Source organism: Canis lupus, chromosome 5 (assembly GCF_048164855.1).
Source record: "Canis lupus baileyi chromosome 5, mCanLup2.hap1, whole genome shotgun sequence".
Lineage (NCBI taxonomy): Eukaryota > Metazoa > Chordata > Mammalia > Carnivora > Canidae > Canis > Canis lupus.
In genome coordinates, this window is record NC_132842.1 from 56,362,200 (window position 1) to 56,381,979 (window position 19,780).

The 19,780-nt window shown below is 43.0% G+C and overlaps 1 protein-coding gene and 1 long non-coding RNA gene across 2 annotated transcripts; one reads left to right on the top strand and one right to left on the bottom strand.

Annotated features, from left to right (window-relative positions):
• Positions 1-12,634: 12,634 nt before the first annotated feature.
• LOC140633766 (uncharacterized) lies at positions 12,635-18,393 on the bottom strand. The gene is made up of 4 exons (XR_012031362.1): positions 18,211-18,393; positions 17,003-17,124; positions 15,887-15,965; positions 12,635-15,119 (listed from the first exon to the last, which is right to left on the bottom strand). It is a non-coding gene; the product is annotated as an uncharacterized lncRNA (long non-coding RNA).
• A 120-nt stretch (positions 18,394-18,513) lies between these two features.
• Positions 18,514-18,873, top strand: LOC140634482 (histone H2B subacrosomal variant-like). The gene has a single exon (XM_072828444.1). It carries the CDS (start codon positions 18,514-18,516, stop codon positions 18,871-18,873), a length of 360 nt encoding a protein of 119 aa, XP_072684545.1.
• Positions 18,874-19,780: the final 907 nt, after the last annotated feature.

Here is a 19,780-nt window from a genome sequence, read left to right on the forward strand (position 1 = left end):
GAATGCTTTATCAGATATTTAATTTGCAAATATTTTCTCCCAATATGTAGTTTATCTTTTCATTCTCTTAACATTATCTTCTGTAGAGCAGAAGTTCTTACTTGTAATGGAATTCATTTTAATTTGCTCTTTTATGAATCATATTTTTAATGGCATATCTAAGAAGTTTTTCTTTGCCTACCTAATTTAAAGCCAGAAAGATTTTTCTCCCATATTTTCTTCCAGAAATTTTTTAGTTTTAGGTTTTATGTTAATGTCTGCTGTCCATATTGACCCAAGTAATTAAATTAATTTTTTGTATATGATGCGAGGGGCTTTTTTTAATATCCTGTTGTAACAACATTATTTGTTAAAAGGAGTCCCTTTCTCCATTGAATTGTCTTTGCTCCCTTGTCGAAAATCAGTAGACTATATGTATAGGTCTCTATTCTGTTCCATTGATTATTTGTCCATTTTTATGCCAATACCACACTGATCTGATTACTGTAGTTGTGTAGTAAGTCTTAAAATGAAGTAGCATTAGCCTCCAACTTTGTTCTTTTGGAAGTTGCTCTAGTCCCTTTGCATTTTCATATGAATTTCAGAATCAGTTTATCAATTTCTATTTTAAAACCTCAGGAATTTGGATTTGGATTTCATTGAATCTATGAGTCAATTTGGGGAGAATTGAAGTCTTTACATTTTTGAGTTTTCCATCCCACGAAGACAGTATATCTCTCCATTGTTCAGGTCATCTTTAATCTCCCTCACAGTATTTTGTAGTTTTCAATGCAGAGGGCTCACTCATCTTTTGTCAGATTTATCCCTAAATGTTGAATACTTTTGATGCTATTGTAAGTGATATTTTTTAAATTCAATTTCACATTGCTTGTTGCTGGTAGATAGAAATACAGTTCTATTTGTATGTTGATCCTATTACCTGCAACCTTGCAAACTCACTAGTTTTAGCAGCTTTTTTTGTACGGTCCATAGGATTTTTCATAAGACATAGATCTGGGAATAAAGACAGTTTTACTTCCCCTTTTGTAATCTAGATACTTTTTCTTTCTTTCTCTTGCCTTCTTGCACTGACTGGAACATCTAGTTAAACAGAAGTGTGATTTAAATTAAAAAAAAAAAAAAAAAGCTTTGTTTTGTTCCTGATCTTAGAAAAAAATAATTTTTTCTTTAAGTATGATGTTAGCTCCATGTTGTTCATAAATACCCTTAACTGGGTTGAGGAAGTTCCCTTTTAATTCCTAGTTTGCTAACAGGTTTGTTGTTGTTGTTGTTGCTATAGTTGTTTAAATCAGGAATGGACATTGAACTTTATCAAAGATTTTTCTGCATCTTTTGAAACGATCATTGGGTTATTTTTAAGTTTGTTACTATAATGAAATCTATTTTATTATATTGATGTTCACATATTAAGCTTGCTTTGCACTCCTGGGATAAACCTCACTTGATATCATATATCATCTTTTTTTTATATTGTAGGGTTTGATTTGCTAAAATTCTGTTAAGCATTTGCATCTATGTTCACGAAGGATATTAGTTTAAGAGCTGAGCTGAACTGGAGGGAGCTTAGCTGCCAGGTGTCAACTAAGAAAAGCCAGAATGAAAGTCATAGTCAAGCTTGTAATCAATTACTGTGAGAAAATGCCAGCTCCTTCAATGCTCCACGTTTTTTTCCCAGGAACAAGGCAAGTGAGGGTCAGATATAGCAGCATGAGTTGGGGTACCTGTCTCACTGCTGAGGGAGCCCCATACAAAAGACTCCTGCCATTTTATGGACCCAGCGAGTAGAGCTGAGGGAGAAGGAAAGAACCAGGAATGGAAAAGTACTGAGTATTAAGTCAGAGTGGAGAAAAACGTCTTTAAGTCATCCCCCTTCCTCTTTCCATTCCAGTAAAAAGAGAGATGTTGGCAGAGATGCCTGAAGAAGGCCTTGGCCAAAGGCTTCCAATAAAGAGGCCCTAAGAGGAGGCACCTGGGCTAGGAATGCATCTATGCACAAGAGCTTGGCCAGCCGGGGAGCCTGAGCTCTTGACTGCAACTTCCTCCAGGCAAGTCTGCTGTGGAAGGGGCAGCTTGTTCCTAGGACACCCAGTAGGGTAAGCCTTTGTAACTATCTGTGTTCAGGCCTGGAAGATCACACATCGAAAATTGGCCAGGAGCCAGACCTTAAGTTGGGGGGGGAGGGGTTCTTGTAATACTTTTGTTAGATTTTGGTGTCAGAGTAATGCTGGCCCCACGAAATGATGGAAATGTTCTCTCTCCTTTTCAATTTTCTGGAATAGTTTGTGTAGATTTGGATTGTTTCTTAATGTTTATTTGCTGGAATTTACCAGTAAAGTTATCTGGGCCTGGATTTTTCTTTGTGAGAGGTACTACAAACCTGAATTTAGTTAATTTATGAGGATATTTAGATTATCTATTTTTCCTGAGGGGGGGCTTTGATAATTTGTGTCTTTCCAGAAATTTGTCCATTTAATCTATGTTGTGGACTTTATTGTCAAAAAGCTGTTCGAGCTTCTCATTTATCCTTTTACTGTTTCTATAATCTGTAGTGATATTACCTCTCTCAGTCCTGATCACTCTGGCTAGGCAGTTATCAATTCTATTGATCTCAATCAGTTTTTTAACTCATTAATTTTTCTCTACTGTTTTTCTCTTTTCTGCGTCATTGAGTTGTAATCTGATCAGTATTATTTCCTTATTCTATCTATTTGGGTTTCATTTACTCTTCTTTTACAAGTCTCTTGAGGTAAAAACTAAAGTCATTGATTTGAGACCTTTCTTCTGCTCTTACGTAGTTCGTTAGTACTTCCCTTCTAAATCCTGCTTAAATTTCATCCCACAAATTTTGATATGTTGTGCTTTCATTTTCTTCAGCTTAAAATACTCTGTAGTTTCTTTTTAAATTTCTTCTCGGACCTATAGGTTGGAATTATGCTTCTTTATTTTCTAAAAATTTGGGGGTTTTAAGAGATATGATTCTCTTGATTGCTAGTTTAAATCACTTGTGGTCAGACACCATATTTTATGTGACTCAAATTATTTTAGATATATTGAGATTTGTTATATGGTCTGTCTTGGCAAGTGTTTTCTGTGCTCTTAAAAAGAATGGAGTATTTAACTAGAGTGTTCTATAAATATTAATAGGCCAAGCTGGTTGATAGTGTTGTTCAGGTCTTCTATATTTTTACTGAATTGTGGTCTACTTATTCTAGCAATTTTTGAGAGATAGCTATTGCAACCTCTAATTATACTGTGGATTTTTCTATTTATTCTTTTTTTCTCTCCATGTCTGGATAGTTTTTATTGTTGTGCCTTCAAATTCACTACTTTTCTGTAATATCTAATCTGCTATTAATATGATCTCTGTGTTTTTCAACTTATTGTTGGTTTCATCTTAATTTGGATCTTTTTAAATATATTTCATGTCTCTCCTCAATATGTTCAATCTTTCATTTAGCCTTTTCAAAATATACCATCTAGCCATTACTGTTTTAATGTCCTTTTTTACTAATTCCATCATTTGTGTCATTTTTATTTCTATTGATAATTTTTTCAACCTATTATGGGTTTTATTTCCCTGTTTCTTTGCTGGTTTTGTTACCAGATGCTAAGTATTTACCATGTTGTTTCGCTTTGTTCTGGAGTGTAGTCAAGTTGTGTATACACTCCAGGTCTTACTTTGAGGCTTTGTTAGACAGGACCAGACCAGCATTAAAATAAAACTAATTTTGTTCTGCTACTGAGAGAAAATGCTCCTGAGTACTTCACCTCATGACCCAGGAATTACATTTTCTACCCCTCCTGGTGAAAACAGGCACTTTTCCCTGTGTGCGTGAGCCAGAGAGATTACTCCCTCTGCCTATTTTGAATGATTCTTCCCTCCTTTGTAATTGGTTTGTATATCTGCATAAGTGGATCAGTACCCAGCTGAATCCTCAAGGGGACCCTAAGCAGACCTCTGAATTTCTGTGTGCATCTCTCTCCTTTCTGGTACTCTGTCCCATGAATTCTTAACCATCTGGCCTTCCTAGACTTCTGGCTTCACCCCCTTATACTCAGGAGAATGCTGAGCTCTAGCCTGGGTTCTCCTCCCTGCACCATAATCTAGAAACCACCTCAAGACAGTAAATTTGGGGCAATTACAAGACTCATGTTGCTTGTGTATCATCTCTCAAAGATCACTGTTTTTCATTATCTAATGTCCAGGATCTTGATAATCATTATTTCTTATATTTTGTCCTGCTTTTCATTTATTTCAGACAAGAAGGCAAATCTTTTCATTATTACTCCATTATGGCCAGAAACAAAGGTCTGAAAAATAGTTAAGCATTGTAATATCAGCCAAATAGTTTTTTTTTAGTTAAGGTATTTAAAAATAAACTTAAATTACCTAAACATCTACTTTTTCCTCACTGATAGCAAATAAACAAGATTTCAATATAAGTTGTCATTCATCATGAAATTGTTCAGCTGTAAACACTGGAAAATAATGGACTTTGCACTAAGAGTTTTATAGATCTTGATGCACATTTTCAAGGAGCAACAAGAAGAGATCAATAAACAATTAACTTATTTGAGAAGTCAACCTTTTAGATGTTACCAGACTGTTGAGCTTTGAACATCTTCACTAGAGTGGGACCCAACAAACAGGAAGGAAGCCTCTGCGTGTGGCCACACACCCCTTGTGGGGAGACTTTCAGTTTAATTCACCTATTCAAAGTATATTTACTGAGTTCCTGCTGTCTGCCAGCAACTTTTCAAGTCCATGAAGATACAGTAGGGAACAAAACAAAGGCCTAAACCTTTGTGGAACTTAGTAGATGAAACAGACAATAAACCAACATAAAATGGTTCTACTGAGAAAAAAATGTAATCAGAAAAAGGGGCTAGCGAACTTCAATTTTAGACTGAGCTGTCAGGGAAGACCTCTCTGAGAAGGTCACATTGACTTTGAATGAAGTAAGAGAGGACACCATGCAAAACTCTAGAAAATATTCTGGAGAAAGGGGACAAATGCAAATACTCTGAGGTCCAAATGAGGTGAGCTGATTGAAGGATTCTGGTAGGAGTCTGATCCGAAATTAGCACTAACAAGGAACCATTTGGTTTCGTTGAACTACGTCCATTCATTCACTTATATATGTAAACTACATATCAACTGCGTATGCATTCGCTGTATGTGTGAATGCAAGGATGAGCTGCATAAAATAAAACATAAACACTACTTAATGGGAGAGAATCTGGTACATAAACAAGAATGGTCATAATAATGGGTATAGTGAGGCTTCAAGTTTAACAGCTGGAAGGGTATACTAATTGTAAGAGATTGGCCTACTTGGCCATGTGCGATTGGCCCGCTGGGCCCTATATTCATGAAGGGATCAGAGATTTGGGGGACATGCTCTGTGTAAAGATGAGAAGCAACTATTCAAAGGGAAGTGCTATGTTAATCAGAGCAAAGGGCCTACTTGTCAGAGCCCTTTGGCCCTGCCTCTCTGGGTCCATGCTCAAGTTCTTTAGAAGAGAGGTAAAGGGCTTCATTGTCGAAATCTGTATAAGAAACCAGAGCACCAAGCCATGCTGCTTGAGGAATAGTTCATATTGAACCCCCTTCACTGGAGTAGCTGCTGGAGAAACAGGGACAGGGATGAAGCAGCCAGAACACCATGGACAGAGACCCACACCAGCCAAGGCCAAGAGTCAGAGCAGCCCCATGGGGCCACCAGTGGTAGAGGAAATGCCTTGGTAGCCAGTAGGGCTGTGCTTAAAAGCACAAGAGAAAACTCCTGAGGATTCCTTAAATTAGTCCCTGGATTTTTTTCTGATGCAAATGTGTGACCTTGGGGTTATAAATACTTTAGTTATAATCTTAAAACAGCCAATTATTAGCTGTGTTTTCTTGGGCAAATTGCTAAACATCTCTGGACCTCATTTTTTCATTGTTAAATAGGGATAATAATATCACTGTTAGGTGTTAGGATTGCTATGAGGTTTTAAGAGCATGTGGTTGGAGTGTCTGACTGGCTCAGTCAGTAGAGCAGATGATTCTTGAGCTCAGGGTCATAAGTTCAAGCCCCATGTTGGTTGTAGAGATGACTTAAACGTAATTTTTAAAATCTTAAAAAGTAAAAGTAAGTGAAAAGCATGTGGTGTTTGAACAATGGCAACTGTTTTTATTATAATTACTATTAGTATTATTATTATTAAATTTTAGGAAACCTGAAATACCCAAAAGCTGGTTAGTATAGATTAAATTAATACTACTTAAAAACTATTATTAGGATCCAGCTCTCCCCTCAAGCTCTTGTGCTCTGGGAAGCATGAGATAACATTACAAGTAAGTACACAGCTTGGGCAATTTATTTAAGTCCCTTGAGCTCACTTTCTGTGTAACGGGGTATTAGTAATACCTGCCCCTTGTCCTCATGGGGTGGTTGTGGGGTCCCCTTCCAGCAATGGGCACAGAAAACCTTTTGTAAAGAGCTGTTCAAATATCACTGATGTCCAGCTGTCGTCTTTCCCACCAGCTCTGCTTTATGAAGCTCCTGGGACAGAGAAAACTCATTTTCGGGCTATTTTCAGGTCTGTAAGATGCAGCTGCTCAGAATCAATCGCTGTACAGCCAGAAGATTCTACAAGCCACCTGTTAAGGCTGCTGGATGCAGAAGCCCTGGGACAATCTTCCCCAAGCTCCTGACTTGCATTGCTCAAGGGACCAAAGGTAAATATCTTTTTCCTACTGTTTTGCTGTATTTACTTCCTGTTGCCTGACTACTTGCCTCCAGCATCAGTAATAGCCTCCAAACCCTTGAGTATATTTCTTTTCCATCCGCTCTTTCCCTGTTAGCAACAGCATTTACGGTGCCTCTAAAGAGCCAAGTCCTGGAAATTACCGCCCAAAAAAGCACTCAAAGTAGTAGAGGGATAATTTTCTCCCTTGTGTTCTCACACACTGAACGGTGTGACTCCAGTCCTCAGAGCCCAGGAAAAACTACCTTAAACCACTGGGCAAACTTTTCTTGCTCAGGTGCATATGTGCAAAAGGGGGATAATACTGATTCTCTGAGAAGAAAGTTAAATCCAACTCAAAGGTTTAAAAAAAAAAGTTCAGACTTGAAATAAAATTTAAATTTAGGATTTAGGGATCCCTGGGTGGCGCAGCGGTTTGGCGCCTGCCTTTGGCTCAGGGCGCGATCCTGGAGACCCGGCATCGAATCCCACGTCGGGCTCCCGGTGCATGGAGCCTGCTTCTCCCTCTGCCTGTGTCTCTGCCTCTCTCTCTCTTTCTCTGTGTGACTATCATAAATAAATAAAAATTAAAATAAATAATAAAAATAAATTTAGGATTTAGAAGAAGGAAGATTTGAAAAAACAAAAAAAAAAAAATACAAGAAAGGAGAATGTAAGACCTTAGAAATGTGAAATATGAGAGAAGGGACAATGAACCGAAAGAGATAATATGTTTACATACTAGAAGGAAACTGAAGATGATGGGTAGCTGTTTGGGAGCTTAAAAAAAATATACAACCTGGAAGAATGAGGATGATAGAAATCATAGCTCAAGGTGCTGAGAATAGCAGGATTTTACAGATTTAGGGATGGGAAGGGCAGCCTCAAAAGAAATTCTTTCCAATCGTTTGTGATATTGAAGGAAACAGCAGACAGCTGTTCTCCAGGAGAGGATGGGCTTAACCTTCAATAGGAGGGATTTAGGATAGACATTAGAAAATACCCAGGTATAAGTGTTGTGAGAAAAATGTGGAAACTCCAGCTCTGAGGATGTTAGGCATTAATAAGAGTGGCCACTGTCTTGTAGTCGTGGCTTCAGGACAAAACTGAGCTTTCAAAGGTCCCTCCATCCATATGCAACTATGACTCTCCATGAAGTTTTCTCCAGTCCAATTCCTTCTTTACCGTGTGTGGTAGAACATAGGAGATTCCTTCAGAAGTCTTTGCTGTTTTCTGAGTGTATCTGAGTCAGCTTCTAAATCTGGTCCACCTCTCTGACCTGCACCTTGAATTTTCCTTTAAAATGTTTCCCAGGGACGCTTGGGTGGCTCAGTGGTTGAGCACCTGCCTTGGGCCCAGGGCGTGACCCAGGGGTCCCAGGATCGAGTCCCGTGTCAGGCTCCCTGCATGGAGCCCGCTGCTCCCTCTGCCTCTGCCTCTGCCTCTGTGTCTCTCATGAATAAATAAATAAAATTTAAAAAAAAAAAAAAAGGTTCCCATGGAACTCCAAGAGCAAGAGCCCGTATTTCTCTCTGTATCCCTGGCCCACCCTGTGCCCAGCACAGATTGTACTTGACAAAGAGCCTCAGAACAGCCTTCAACTCTGAGAAGTAAAGAAAACCACTGCAATAAAATAAAATATGGTTTGTGGAAACATCAGCGATACCAGAGAGAAATGGGTTGAGCTCCGGCCTCCGCCAGAGCAAGTTGGCTGCAGAGCCCCGACGTCCCGCTGAGGAGGGATGCCTGCGGGCCCTGAGCTCGGAGAACTGACCAGGGCCCCGTTGTCCGGTTCAGGTTGAACTTTCACCCCTGAGCAGTGCAACCCACAGGAGCTACAGGGGCAGGGAGACTGCGAGGGTCGGCGAGGGCCTGAGTGCGGGTCCAGCCACCCCGGTCCCCGGTCCCCAGTCCCCGGTCCCCGGCCAGCGCTCAGCCCTGCTCTCAGCCGCCCAGCCCAGGCCCCACGGGGACCCTGTCTCTCTCCAAAGCCAGTTGCTCACGCATCATCTTCAAGGTTTTGTCTTATCTTTATAACCCCGATTCCTCTTCTTAAGATTCATATTCATTTGCTTAACATTTGTCTTTACGTTGTCTTTAAGTAAACCTCTGAATTTCGCTTATACTACTCATATGTAATGAGAAATTAGGGCTTTATATGCTGGTCACGTTTTTTTCTTTTTTAAATTAAATCCGTAATTTTAAAAATAAAAAAGATATATGAACGTGCTCCCCAGGATTTCCCCCAGTAGTGGAAATTCTACCCAGGGTTAAAATTCAAGCTATAGCCTAGCTACTCTTCATTTTTTTCCTCCACCAAGATGTCCATGGGTGCTATTCACAAGGCCACCATCCTCCTGCATGAGCGCCTGAACTTCTAACAGAAAATCTGGAGCAACACTGTATTATTTTCTCATTCAAGGTGGTATATGAGAACACAAGAGAATGATCACAATTATAGGGATAACCATGAAATCACTAATACTTTCCTCATAGAGCTGTTGAGGGGCTAAAACGGAACAATGAGCCTTTAGCATGGTGCTTGGCACACAGTCAGTACTCAATAATTTGTTCCTGTTTTGTTAACATGAATTATTCATCAATTTTGGTGATTTCTGTTCTTTTTTCATAAAAGAAGAGTGACATGACCTCACTACTCATGGTCACTGTGTCTGAGGACCCTGGCCACCACTCACACCAGTGGGAGCTGCTCCAAGAAGATGGTGAATGCTCCACACAGAGCACTTTCTCCCAGTCTCCAGGAAATTATTTTTCTATTTTTCTATTAATTCTATTAATTCATGGACTATGGACTATGAGTCCGTATCTATTTTCTGTTTATATTACAGCTGAGAAAACTTAGGTCCTTATAGAATCTTTTCCATTTAGAACTTTATCTTATTTCTCCATGTAGCATTACTCTGGCTCTGACATACTCCTGGTTTCTAAAGAAACCCACAACCACATTATGAAGAAAAATGTGAACTTCTGTTGGAGATTTACATGGGATAAAATAGTTACCTACGTTTCTATGAACACTTATACGAAATACGGAAAGATAAACCCCAAAACTTTTATTGTAAATGAAGTCGCTAGGAGACACAAGCAAACCGTGACCAGGTATAAAATAGTCATTGTATTCCAAAGAATATCCATCTATTCTTTTGTTTATTCATTCTATTCTATACATATTTTTGGACCAGTATTTATTTATTTATTCATTCTATTTAAAATACTTTTTTCAGACCACTGTGATAAGAGATTCTTTTTGATCAAGTCACCTACAGTTCAGTAAAGAAGACAATACATGTGTAATATTTTTTTTAAGATTTTATTTTTTTATTCATGAGAGACCCAGAGAGAGGCAGAGACCCAGGCAGAGGGAGAAGCAGGCTCCGTGCAGGGAGCCCGATGCGGGACTCGATCCCGGGACCCTGGGGTCACGCCTTGGGCCAAAGGCAGACGCTCAACTGCTGAGCCCCAGGGGTCCCAATACATGTGTAATATTAAGCAACATTAGGTAAATATCTCACCATTTAGCTTCTAACCTTCCATCGTGGGGGTACCCTGCGTTTGTGTACCCCCTTGGAATTTTTACTGACTACTCTATAGCACACGCAGTTAAGTCATAGTGAGCGCCACTTAAATTTTGTCTTGGCACAAGGCATCTTCAGACATAAAGCCAACACAACTCATCTGAGATTTTTTTTTTATTATTAAATACCAAAAAGAAAAAAATTAAAGAAAACAATACAACAGGAGCACCTGGGTGGCTCAGTTGGTTGGGCGGCTGACTCTTGATTTCTACGCAGGTCATGATCTCAGGGTCATGAGATCGGGCTCCACTCTCAGTGGGGAGTCCGCTTGGGATTCTCTCCCTCCTACCCCTGACCTCCCCCCCCCCACATGCTCACTCTCTCTAGAAAATAAATACATTTTTTAAAAAGAAAATAATATTTTAAAGAAAAGAAAAAAGAATGTAATGGACATCTGTAACATTTTTTTGTCATATTTGCAATAGATTTCTTTTTATTTTTTTAAGATTTTATTTATTTATTCATGAGAGACACAGAGACAGAGGCAGAGACACAAGCAGAGGGAGAAGCAGGCTCCATGCAGGGAGCTCCATGTGGGACTCGATCCCGGGACTCCAGGATCACTGCCCTGGGCCAAAGGGAGGTGCTAAACCACTGAGCCACCCGAGCGTCCCCTATTTCTCTTTTTAAAAACAATTAAATAAAACATTACAGATACCATGAAAGCCCCACTCTGATCCTTCTCCATCCCTCCCTTTCTCCCCACAAGAGGTAACCAGCCTACCGCTGGGCAATAGGAATGCTTCCCATGTGTTTTTCATAGTCACGCTGCACATGTCTAAGTCTATAAACGGTCTATGCTATTGTTTTATGCTTCACTTTTTACATAAGGGATATCATACCTTACATATCATTTTGCAACTGGCTTTTTTCTCACCAGGATCTAAGTTTTGTGCATAGACCCCGGTTCATTTGTTACAATTGCTTCAGATTATTCCACCATATGAAAAATCATAGTTTATTCAGCCATTTCCCTACTGAGGGACAGCTTGTTCCACCTCCTTTTCTGTCCAAGCGTCACTCCAGGGGACATCCGTGCACTTGCCTCTGCACGCACATGTGCATGCATTCTTCTAGAGCAGCCCTGGATCACGGGTGCTGAGCTGTAGGACGTAAGCGTCTTATATATATATATATATATATATATATATATATATATATATATATATATATATAATTTATTTATTCACGAGGGACAGAGAGAGAGAGAGGAGAGGCAGAGACACAGGCAGAGGGAAAAGCAGGCTCCATGCAGGGAGCCCGATGTGGGACTCGATCCCAGGACCCCGGGGTCACGCCCTGGGCCAAGGCAGACACTCAACCGCTGAGCCCCCCGGGATCCCCGGGCTGAGCATCTTTACCGGCTGGGCCGTGGCCAGAGTCGCCGCCAGGTGACCTAGCACCTGACACTCTGCTCACGGTGTGACCGCCAATAACTGTCAGCTGCTCCCGCCGTCTCCCGTGTCCACCGTTAGCGCGGGAATTCACTGCTGTGCGTCAGTGGGTGTGAAGTACACTCTGTGGCTTTAGTTTGCCCCCCTGCTTCCTCCTGCACGTCCCTTGTGGAGCAGGCCCAGCTGGCAGCTGTGAGGCAGGAGGCCCCCCTGTCCCCCCCAAGGTGTGGGGATGCCGCAGCAGGTGCGGTGGGACCCGCAGCAGGTGGCGCAGCAGCAGCGCCCCAGGGCGCCCGCACCCCGATGGGGGGTTCAGGTCCCATTGCGCTGCCACCTGCTCTACAGTCTGAGGCAAATCACCTCTGTTCCCCCTCGCACCCCCCAAAAGAACGGCTGCCGTGGGCAGGACCCGTGTCACCTGGTTGCTGCACGACCCCACCGGGTTGACGCTGGGAAGCACTTGGACAGCGTCTACACCCCGAGTCCGCGCTCAGTAAAGGTCAGCGTCAAACCAGAGACGTCCTGTGCCTCTTGGCCAGGCCCCAAATCCATCGTGGGATCTGGCCCATTCTCTCGAAGACAGTTCCTCCCCCCACAGCCCCCCTGCCCGGGTCAGACCTGTCGTGGGTCACTTGGGGGCCACTGGGCAATGACAGTGCCACCCTGTTCTAATCCCTCTTGGGCCCAGCCCGAGACCACCTCTCTCCAGCGTCACTTGGAGCCCATTAGTCCATGCTTCGAGTTCTCGTGACTCTCGAGTAGAGTAACTCACCGCAGGCTACGACCCAGGACACCGTGGCCACCCAGCCACCCCCTGCCCCCGGGATACAACCTTCCAGCGGAGCTGTGGGTCCGCCGGTGCTGCCGCTCACCCCCTTTCTCCTGCATGGAACAGCCCCCCCGCCCCGGGCCCACTAACGAGGGACCGGGTGCCTGGGTGTCTAACCGGCCTCCACTAACCTCCTGGCCCCCAGCCTCCTGGCCAGGGGCCCGCGAGCAGCTGTTAGTCCCACCCCGTGTTTGGCAAGCTCTCCCCCTTATTACCCAACCTAAGAGGAAAACCCGTTTAACGATGCTCCTCGATTGATTCGGGCGGCGTTTCATGACCGTTGGGCGAAGCGGTCCTACCACAGGGCCTACCATAGTGTGTGAACCAGAACTCAAGACAGAAGTGACATTTTTCTTATGCCTGTTGTCCCAACACACGTTCTGTGTTGTCGTTGTTGACGACCTCAGACTCACGGGGAACTTCCTCGGGGGCTGACCACCTGCTCTTCACTCCCAAGCTAATTCCTTCAGGTTCTTACTCTGCACAAAGCTAATCTCATTACTCCTTCTGGGGTCACCTGAGAACAATGACCCAGCTTTGAGATTAGCCAAAGCAGGATGCAGGCGGCTCCACTACCGAAGGCCAGGCCTCCGCCTGCAGAGCTTAGCAGTGTCGGCCTCAGGAACCCAGCAGGAAAGCGAGGATAAAGTCGAAGAGAAACGACCCAGGCCAGAGCCAGAGCGTTGCCAGCAAGGCAGCCAAGGGGAGCGTGGGAAGTGCGCTTTACCCACCCACCCCCACACCCGGAACCACGAGGCGGGTAAGACACCAAAGCACAGTGGGCCCAGCCTCGTTCCCCCATCTCCTCCGTACCCCCCGTCTGCTCCTTGGAAGCACTGAAAAAGCTTTTTGGCAAAGTTAGCCTCAGTTTAAATGCACAGAAACACGTTTACACCAAAGTCTGCATCTCTTCATGTCCTTGAACCTGGGGTCCCCTTGGCCAGAGAGCACGGCCCACCCTCTCTCTGCCACTCCCCCCGCTACTCACCTGTCCCCCTCCAGCCTCTTCCTCCCACCTGCTCCACCTTTCCTTCCAGTTGGTATACGGTTGTTAGGTTCCGGCTACAACACAGCGACCTGGCAATCCTCCGCATTATCAAATACTCGCCACAGCACGTGTCGTCACACACAGCACGTGTCGCCACACCATGTGTGTCCACACAACGTTATCACGATGCTGTGTCCCCTGTGCCTCTCCATGGATGGAACCGGAGCTTCGTATCTCTGAGCCGCCCTCATCCACTTGACCCCTCTCCCACCCGCTTCCCTTCTGGGAACCACCAGTCCTCTGCATTTACGAGCCTGTTTCTGTTTTGTGTTTGTTCATTCATTTTGTTTTCTACATTCCACATATAAGCGAAACCATATTTTTGTCTTTCTCTGACTTAGTTCACTTATCATAATATACTCTAGTCCATCCATGTTGTTGCGAATGGCAAGATCTCATTTTCTATGGCTGAATAATATCCCCTATATCTGTGTGGGTGTGTGTGTGAGAGAGAGATATGTATATATCCCACATACATAATATCTCATGTCTCTCTCTCACATCTTCTTTATCCACGCATCTATCACTGGACACTTGAGTTCCTTCCATAACTCGGCTATTATAAACAATGTTGTGCTTAAAAATAGGGATGCATATATCCTTTTGAATTAGTATTTTTGTTTTCCCCAGGTAAATACCTAGAAGTGAAATTGCTGGATCATGTGGTACTTTTTAGTTTTCTGAGGAACCTCCATACTGCATTCTACTGTGGCTGTAGAATTCCCACAAACAGTGCACAAGGATTGACCCTTCTCCTCATCTTCCCCCACACTTGTTATTCCTTACCTTTTTTGATACTGACAGGTGGGAGGTCTCACCTCATTTTGGTTTTGATTTGCATTTCCCTGGTCATTGTTGATGATGAACGTCTTTGCACATGTCTGGTGGCCATCTGGATATCTTCTTTGGAAAAATGTCTTTCCAGGTCCTCTACCCATTTTTTATTGTGATTGTTTCAGGGGTAGGGGGGTGTTGAATTGTATGAGTTTCAACCCTGGCCGTACATTAAAAGAACTTAAAAAAAAAAATGTCTGAGCTTCACCCCTGTAGAAGCTGCTTCATTTGGACTGGGGTCTAGACCTGGAATGTTTGGCTCGTTGGTTATAATCTCCCCAGGTGACTTCAGTGTGCATCCAAGCTTGAAAACAACAGCCTTACCTGAAACCTGGTTCTCCCCTGACCAACAAGTTTCCTTTGCCTCTTGCTGGAGAATACACATCCTCCCATGCCTGAAAACCATCAGCCAAGCCAAGCTAATCAAGCTCAGGCTCTTCGAGACCATAGTCTCCCATTCTCATGTAAGAACAAAGCAAAACCAAAAAAATCATATCTTTACTCACCCAGGCATCCCGACAGTATTTTTAATATATTTCTCATGGGGATTCCTGGGGGGCTCAGCAGTTGAGCGCCTGCCTTCGGCTCCAGGTGTGACCCCGGGGTCCTGGGATTGAATCTCACATTGGGCTCCCCACAGAGAGTCTGCTTCTCCCTCTGCCTGGGTCTCTGCCTCTCTCTCTGTGACTCTCAGGAAGGAAGAAATAAAATCTTTAAAAACATATGTTTGGTCCATCTCCTAAGGGCAATATTATTCGTCTCTAATATCTGTATGATCAGCGACCCAGAGCTTCCCTGACAATGTCATCCTATTGATGGTGGCCCTCAAAGTTGTGCATTTCCCAGATTCCTTACCTAGCGACATGGGATGTGCAGATGAAACTAAGGATATTGAGATGTGGAGAAGAGCCTGGATTATCCAGGTGGACCCAACGTAATCACAAGGGTCCCTATAAGTGGAGAGGGAGGCAGGACTCTGTGTCAGTGATACACCATGAGTTAACTTGATCATCTATTGCTGGCTTCCAAGGTAGAGGAGAAGCCAAGAAACACAGGTAGCCTCCAGGAGATGGAAGAGGTAAGGAAACAGATTTTCCCCTAGAGCCTTCAGAAGGAATCCAGCCCTGCTGACTCTCGATGTTAGCCCAGTGAAACCCACTCAGACTGATTCCACCACTAGAATTGTAAGGTCGTTTGTGTTGTTTGAAGCCATTCAATTTATGGTAATTTGTTACAGCTGCAGCAGAAAACTAACACAGTGGCGGTAAAAATGTTCCCAGAGTACACTCACACCTGCCAGGGCGTGTTTTTGGCTTCAAGTTAGTGTCACCTCTGCTACAGCTCCTGAGGAATAATCACTGAGAGTCTTGGTGATGACCTTGAGTCATGACTAGGCCTTCAGCCATAAAGGGAAGAATAAGCAATTGTAACACAGTATACGTACTTGCAGACCTACCAGGAGTGCGCGTGTTTTTTCATGGGAGACATACAATCCATGCCCCAGATGGACAATGTGATCAAGCACAAAACAAGAGCTGGGAAAAATTCATGAAATGGTTGTTAACTTTTTTTTTAAGATTTATTTATGATAAACATAGAGAGAGAGAGAGAGAAGCAGAGACACAGGAGGAGGGAGAAGCAGGCTCCATGCAGGGAGCCCGACGCGGGACTCGATCCTGGGACTCCAGGATCACGCCCTGGGCCAAAGGCAGGCGCTAAACCACTGAGCCACCCAGGGATCCCCAGTTGTTAACTTTCAATTCCAGCTACACTAGAGCAGGTCAGAGACCACAGACCTCAGGCCTCTGGCACATTGGTCCTCACTCCTTTCACTCTCCTGTGTCCCCTGCTAAGGACATCAGGTTTTGTTCTAAGGCAACGACCTTGAGGGGCAGGGCAGAGGAGAAGAGAGGACAGATGGAGGACTTCCCAGTGCTCATTCCCAGGGTAGATGGATGCAAAATAATCAGATTTGCTCCATTGTCCAAACTGATAATCCAACAGGCATCTCCTGAAGGTCATTATGCTAAACAGTGTCTGTCCCTTGTTCCAGACTGTCTGGAGGAGGAGGGAGGGGGAAGGAAGAGAAAAACCCACATATCAGCGGTGAGCTCATGCATATTTTAGAATGAATCATTAAATTTTAAAAGGGGAATTTGGGTTAACCCAAAAGTAGCCAGAAATTTTGTAGAATCAGTATTCCTCATTTTCCCAACTTCCTGACCATCAGTATCTTAGCATACAGCTTATTTTGTCTTGAAAGCCTTTTGCATTTAACTTCTGTAATGTATCATCACACCCTCCCTTCTCCCCCACGCAGTCTCAACCGATCGAGAGTCATAGGGATTAGAAAGACAAGGATCGAAATGTCGGTTTTATGACCGCTGAGCTTTTGGAGGAGAGCCCTATGTGTGGGGCAACAACAGGCTTTCTTTTAGAGCACCTCTGAGGTAAGCAAAATGACCTCCTCCATTAAGGCCGGCTAGTGAGGGTGGCCCGACCCCAGGAGCAGAGCTGCCCACGGCCAAGGTCTCAACAAGAGTCCAGAAGGGGCTGCCACAGGCTTACCTACCTTCTCCCTACCTCAGCGACCCCAGGGAGGGTTGTCCCAGGAGCACAGGCCAAGAACACTACACTCCTCAGCTTGGGTACGTGAAGAACAGGGAGTGAACCTTCTCCACCTGATAGCTTCTGCTAAATGATCACAAATAAAACTATGCTGTAATTAAGCTAACGAAGTAATTATATCTGGAGAAATCCTGAAAGCAAAATTAGCAAGGGCTGACTGAAGATCCATCACCACAAAGCGTGCTTAGAAGCAGCAGCCTCCAACTCAGGATGACGCAGAGTTTGAGGCGTGTGGCTAGGAATAAATAAAGTCCGGACATTCACCAATGATGCCTGTGCTCTTTAGAAATCAGAACCTGTTCAAAGTTTTCCCTGTAATAGCATTTTTCCTACTCACCTTATTTCAGATCTACTTTCTGGAGTTACGGAAAAGGGGGAGTAATTACATGTAGCATTCCAGAAATGACACACAGCCCGGCCTATCTTATCTGTGAAGCCACCTGCAGGGAAGAATTTTTCCCCGTAGCATTCATAGCTGTGGCAGTTGTGCACTATTGAAATACCTGGGAGTTGGGATTTTTCTAGTTACTCCTGTTTATTTTTATTTTTATCCAGGGACAGAATTTGATTAAGAAGATAATGGAGTTAATTTTTTGTTTTTTTGGTTTTTTTCAGCATGAATATCAACACATGAGCAAGAGTGACCCCACATTTCTGGTTAATAGTGACAGATGAGCTATGGTATCACGTAAAAAGCAAACCATGTAATGAAATACGTGAAATTTTCAAGAATGGTATTAATATCGTCTTAAAAACTTAATGCACGTGACTCACATATATTAATTTAGACAGCAAAGTCGGACAGTTTTTGTTTTAGTCTCCTTTTTTTTTTTTTTTTTTTTTTTGTTTTACTCTCCTTTTGTACATAGTTGCTTATATGGAGTTGGGGGTTCAGATTTATTTTAAATAGGATTCATTTCTAAATTAATTTGTAAAAGCCGATGAACTATATTTACTTGTATTATAAAATAATCACTGCAAGTTTTTTAATGGCTTATTGCTCCTAAGCTTATAAAATGACTTCATGAAACTTTTAGAGACAGAGGTTCCCCCATAAAAGGCTCATGGTACATTTTCCTTTGTGTTCCCGCCACCAACTCGCCAATTTGATGAGATCTGTCCAATTCTGAAAATATCGTATGTTATGCTTACAAAAACTGCCAAGAGATAGAGTAGGAGAAATGAGCACTCTCTTCTGCCCTGAAGCCAACTCGATCCTTCTACAACACTCTATCCTCTTAGGAAAGCTTTAGGTTGGCCAAGAACCAGATTTTCCCTTGACAACAAATGAGTGCTGTTGCTAGGTGATTGTGACATAGGAACGGTAACCTCCAATCAAAGAGAAGCCCCAAAAGGCTGATTGTGGCATGCCAATATAAATATGAGAGCTCCCCGCCACCACTGTTAGGCCCTTCTCCTCTCCACTCGTAACTGCCAAGGGGAACAACATCTGCAATGGCCAGATCCATCACCAGAAAAACCAGAGGACGTCAAAGCCCAATCTCCAGAAAGAAATCACATTCCAGCACCAATTTTGGCCATAGAAATTATTCACTCTATGTAAACAGGGTCCTAAAGGAAGTGGTTCCCCAGAGGGGCATATCATCTCGCACCTTGGACATCATGAACACCCTGATCAATGACATCTTTGAGCTCATTTCTATGGAAGCCTGCAGCCTGATGTGCTTCAGAAATCGCTGTACCCTCACCCCGGAAGATCTAGAGAAGGCAGTGTACTTGGTGTTGCCCACGAAACTAGCTAAGTATGCGGTGGCTTTTGGAAGTGAAGCTGTCCAAAGATATGTCCACTCCTAAACTCCATATACCAGCTTAATTAAATCTTGGGGAAAGTAAATCGAACTTACTACCCAAATAATCACTCCACTCCAGAATTCATTCTTCCTTTTTTTATATCATAGCGGTATTTCCTGGTATAACCCCCCCTACCTGTCCCCGACCCTTGTCTCTAGAGAAGAATTATTCTCTTGTGATTTTACCTTGTAACGATTTGGCTAGTTAGGTTTTTCTGACACCTGCTCCCTGCCCAAGTTCTACCCAGAACGCTTGTTTTTCCTGGGAGTGTGTAAATCTCATATAAATTCAGTGCTTGTTGTATTGGTATCGTTAACCATGTACAGGATGGCTCAAGCTGGTTATTCCAATCCCCGGGTCACACTGACTTTGAGCTTATGGGTTTATGAAGACATTTTAATCAGGAGTATGCCGGCACTGAAGATTTTTTTAATCAACAAACTGTTTTCTAAAGCAAACTATATTCAACCAATTCAGTTCCTTAACGAATCTCTCTACAGTGTGTCAGTGATTTCCTTCGTTTTGTTTCTTAGTTCCTGATTTTCAACAAGTTCTGTCCATATCCATGTACATTTTATCTTTACATTTATTTTTTTAAGATTTTATTTATTTATTCATGAGAGAGAGAGAGGCAGAGACACAGGCAGAGAGAGAAGCAGACTCCCTCTGGGGAGCCTGATGTGGGACTCGATCCTAGGACCCCAGGATCATGACCTGTGCCAAAGGCAGATGCTCAACCACTGAGCCACCCAGGGGCCCCTTATCTTTACATTTAAAACTGATCTTCACATTTGTTCACATCTTCACATTTGTTGCTCTCCACTTGTAGCATAATAAGACCAATACCCAGGACCCTACTACTCAATTGATAAACCTTTTTTATTTCCCACAAATGTCACTGTTTTGTCTA

What these genes read in the sequence shown, in the direction of transcription:
- LOC140634482 (XM_072828444.1), top strand. Translation starts at nt 18,514, where the DNA reads ATGGCCAGATCCATCACCAGAAAAACCAGAGGACGTCAAAGCCCAATC.